This window comes from Rutilus rutilus (genome assembly GCF_951802725.1).
Source record: "Rutilus rutilus genome assembly, chromosome: 6".
NCBI lineage: Eukaryota > Metazoa > Chordata > Actinopteri > Cypriniformes > Leuciscidae > Rutilus > Rutilus rutilus.
Window position 1 is genome coordinate 885,001 of NC_140214.1, and position 5,000 is coordinate 890,000.

General features: G+C 38.9%; 1 protein-coding gene across 2 annotated transcripts in view; it reads right to left on the minus strand.

Annotated features, from left to right (window-relative positions):
* Nucleotides 1-5,000, minus strand: part of LOC311292456 (receptor-type tyrosine-protein phosphatase mu) — a 284,516-nt gene that overhangs the window by 164,529 nt on the left and 114,987 nt on the right. For both annotated transcript variants that reach the window (XM_084412136.1, XM_084412135.1), the window contains exon 4: nucleotides 572-650. In XM_084412136.1, coding sequence (XP_084268262.1) covers nucleotides 572-650 — 79 coding nt within the window. The remainder of the gene's footprint in view (nucleotides 1-571; nucleotides 651-5,000) is intronic.

Here is a 5,000-nt window from a genome sequence, read left to right on the forward strand (position 1 = left end):
TCTATCTACCTCTCTCTCTCTCTCTCTCTATCTATCTATCTATCTACCTCTCTATCTATCTATCTATCTATCTATCTATCTATCTATCTATCTATCTATCTATCTATCTATCTATCTATCTATCTATCTATCTATCTATCTATCTACCTACCTACATCTCTATCTCTATATCTATCTATCTATCTATCTATCTATCTATCTATCTATCTATCTATCTATCTATCTATCTATCTATCTATCTATCTATCTATCTATCTATCTATCTATCCATCCATATATCCATCCATCCATCCATCCATCCATCCATCCATCCCACTTGACCCTTTCATCCCCCTCTCCTGCTAACGGTGTGTCTTTCACACGCTGATTTCTCTCCTGCTTTATCGTCATCTTCTCTCTTTTGTTTTCGTTATTACGCTCTCTTTTATGACTCGCCAGTGCCTGGAGAAAGACAGACGATATTGACGTTGGGAGGGTGGAAGGAAAAGGCCAAGGAGCGGCTGATGAGGCTGATTTTACGACACAGAAACGGAGAGATGGAGAGACGGAGAGAGAGAGAAACGGGTCTTACTGCACTGATGGCCCTGGAGAACGACATCCTTGATGGCGAGAAAGCCTCTCTGCCCGGAGGTCACCACTTCAAAGACGATCTGCGGAGGAAAGAGAAAGCTCATAACCACGCTGATAAATGGACACACTCTCAAAATGTCACACACACACACACACACACACCGGCACTGAGGTGTCCCGCAGGAACCAAGGTGAGGGTTTAAACAACGACCCACGAAGATGAGGAAAACACCAGTCACGCTGGTCATTAGTGCTCATTAAAACACCATTTGGCTTTAGTGATTGGGCTAAACTTGTTAAAAATCATGGGCGTATGGGATCAGGCTCCACGGGTGCCCATGTCTGTCAGATTCATGTGCTCATTAAAGGCCCCTTGAAATTAAAATACGTTTTTGTAGCTTTTAGTATGAATATAAGGTTATGAATAAGCTAGTGTGTTCCAAAACAATGACAAAATTCGCATTTAGGAGATATAAGCGTTCAAAACATACAGTCTCTCACTTCCGCTGAAATGGATCAGGGATTTTTAGGACATCACCGCATCTCATCACATCTTCTGTCCAATCAAATGCTCTCTAGAATCTGAAGCTCCGCCCCCTGTGCTATAAACACCACCTGACCAAATTTTTCTAACATTGGTTAAGAATGAAATGTGACCCTGGACCACAAAACCAGTCACAATTTGTTTAAATTTATATGTATACATCATCTGAAAGCTGAATAAAGAAGCTGTCCATTGATGTATGGTTTGTTAGGATATAATATTTGGTCGAGATACAACTATTGAACATCTGGAATCTGAGGGTGCAAAAAAATCGAAACATTGAGAAAATCTCCTTTAAAGTTGTTCATTTATGTTCACGATTGTGCTGCATTCACTCACACAAATATATGTTTTATATATTTACGGTAGGAAATGTACTAAATATCTTCATGGAACATGATCTTTACTTAATATCCTAATGATTTTTGGCATAAAAGAAAAATCGATAATTTTGACCCATACGATGTATTGTTGGCTATTGCCACAGATAAACCCGTGTGACTCGAGACTGGTTCAGGGTCAAAAATGGCTAGAATTTATTCACATCTCTACTATTAAAACCAACATATCATCAGCGCTCGGATTCGCTGCCATGGTGCTGTCAGTCCATGAGGGAAACTAAACACTATTGGCTATTTAAAAAGGGGGAGGAGCCATTCAATAAGTCCCGCCTTATCTTCCTGTTTCAGTTGAAATTACAAAGATGAGGAAAACAGCACTCACACTGGTCATTAGTGCTCATTAAAACACCATTTGGCTGTAGTTACTGGGCTAAACTTGTTAAATCAGCGGGCGAACGGGATCAGGCTCCAAGGGTGCTCATGGTGAATCGGCTGTCTGTCAGATTGCAGATTTTATAGACGTGGTAAATCACGTCTCTATCAGCGAGATGCTGCGGCAGCATGTGCTAAATCTGCTCGGTTTATACAGCCAAACAATTCAACTCGACAGCCAGACTCTGGGGGTCAGGGCTAAAGACGGCAGAGTGAAGGATTCTGGGATACATGCTCTTTGCTAAGCTTTCTATTATGATGCATATTCAGTGCGCGAGAGGTTTGACAGGCGTCCCTTGAGCCGGTTCTGCAACATCACGGTCACACTGACCTGAACCGGCTGTTGACCGACAGATTCGGGTTCCTGAATATGATGTGGAGAAGCAGCTTGAGTTAAATATATACGGTATTATATAGTCTGACATCGGCACCCACATTTGGATTGACTTGATTAAAAACCTTTAATCACTCCCTTTCAAACCTGAGAGACATAAAAGATAATCTGAAGAACATTTTTTTTTTTCTGTCCATACAATGCAACTCAATGGGGTCCAATGTTGGAAGTGGAATAAACTGGAGAAAGTCAAACTGGAACATCATGAGAATGAGTAAATGATGACAGAATGATCACTTTCAACTATATAAGTTATAGGGCCCTATATTGCTCCCAGCGCAATTGACTTTGTACAGCGAAGCATGTGTCATTCCTATTCTGCACCCGCGCACAGCGGACTTTTCCCTCCACAGACGCACGTCGGTAAATTAGGGAATGAACTTGCGCTCCCGGGGGCGGTTCAGGGAAAAGAGGAGGCGTGTTCCGGCGCAAACGTTCCCTGGTGCTATTTTGCAGTTTCAGAAAACAATTCCGCCACAGACCAGGAGAAACCTCGTCTAAAGTCAGTGGCGCATGTTATTCAGATGCTATTTTAAGGGCGCATGCTTGGCCATAATGTAGCGTGTGCACAACGCACACACACTTTGCTTCTCTCATCTACACACAGACGCAGCAGATGACATTTTGCAAACCATTCATAATTACAAGGAAAAATATTACAGTGAAATCATTGCAGTGTCCATGAAAAAAAAGGCATAAATCTATCTTACACATTTACCCAGATTATCATACGCCTGTTTAACCGAAGCTAATTTGGGTGTGTTTCTCCATCCCCAATGTCACTTCTCTGTGTTTTACGGCCCTGACGAGAACGTCGGTCTCCTCGGCTGTGAACCGCTCCTGGCAAATCCGCCGTTATAATAGTAATCCGCCATGGAACAAGCACACCTGCTCTTAAAGGGAATGTGAGATGACGCTCTGATTGGTTTATTTCACGTTACGCCCAAACCACACCTATGAGTAATGAAGCTACTTCAGACCAACACATTTTAGATTTTAGATTTAGATTTTTACCAAATGTCTTGGAGTATCGCAATAATAACGTGAGTTTAGGGCGTCGTTAAACCTCCTAGTGGACGAGAAATACTGATTTCTTCACATTTTCAGGTTTCACAAGGGACTAACATAACTAACATAAACAAACTAACATAAACAGATCTAACATAACTAACATAAACAAACTAACATAAACAAACTAACATAAATAAACAAACTAACATAAACAGATCTAACATAACTAACATAAACAAACTAACATAAACAAACTAACATAAACAAACAAACTAACATAAACAAACTAACATAAACAGATCTAACATAACTAACATAAACAAACTTTTTTAGGGTAGCTTTTATTTGATTTATTTGATTACTTATGGAACTCTTTCGATAACATTTTATATGTGTATTGTATATTTGAATGAACTTCTCTTTTATGAATGTTTTTCTTTTTTAATTTTTCTTATTTTTTTTAAGCGCTTTGAGATGTGACTTTTAAAGGCACTATAGAAAATAAAGTTTATTATTATTATTATACTTGAGGAACAGGATTCTCCCGTACGGACACAAGCTCAGATGAAGGACAGGAATGACACGCTTCCTTTAGGAACTGGGTGCGGTTCTCCAAACATCCCATAATATCACACAGCTCTGCCAGCTCACGCGCGCACACACACACGCGCGCGCGCACACACACACACACACACACACACACACACACACACACACACACACACACACACACACACACACACACACACACACACACACACACACACACACACACACACACACACACACACCTGCCATCAGGAGCCTCTGACTGCACTCAAAGACCTTTATACATCTTTTAGAATATATTAAAGATGAACATTTTCTTGCTAGATGGGATAAACCATTCCATAATTTAATAACCCTAAATCTTATTGAGTATTGACCTCTACAAGTGAGACATTCTGGAAGATGAAAATCTGTAGATTGACGAGTTAAGTGACAGTGAACCTGTGAAACTGCTCCGGAATGTTCCCTTCACTGGAATATATCTTATAAATGAAAACACATATTTGAGAAATATTGATATCATAAATAGTATATTATATTCATGTACCAATAAACCACCGCAAAGATGAAGCTTTTGTTTTTGAGAAGTAAACACACTTACATCTGAACTGACCAGGTCAACAAACAATAAAAGCGTATATGTAATTAAAAAAAAAAAAATTGTTCGTATTAATATTATCATCATCTCATTTATGCATGTAATCATATATATATATATATATATATATATATATATATATATATATATATATATATATATATATATATATGTAATTATTATTTTATGTTTTTCAGATCTCCTGGATGGCTTTGCTGGGGCTGGATAGGGTTGTTTATGGTTGTTTATGGTTGTTTATGGTGGATGGGGTGCTATAAAATGAACAAATGCAGTTTGCAACAATAAAAAATTCTATGACAAATAAAAAGAAATGCATAAAAACTAAATGTCTGTCACATCCAATTAAAAGTTCTGATCGCTGACCTGATCGTGCCAATTAGCACAGAGCTTTCAACCACATCTTTTTCTAGAGAGGAAAAACATCAAATCGAGCCTGTAATTACAAAATAATGTCCAAAGCACCAGGTGGTTTCGTTTTGATGATCACTTACGATACTGTGCAATTACAGCGACCAATAATTATCCAGACGTCGCTAATTA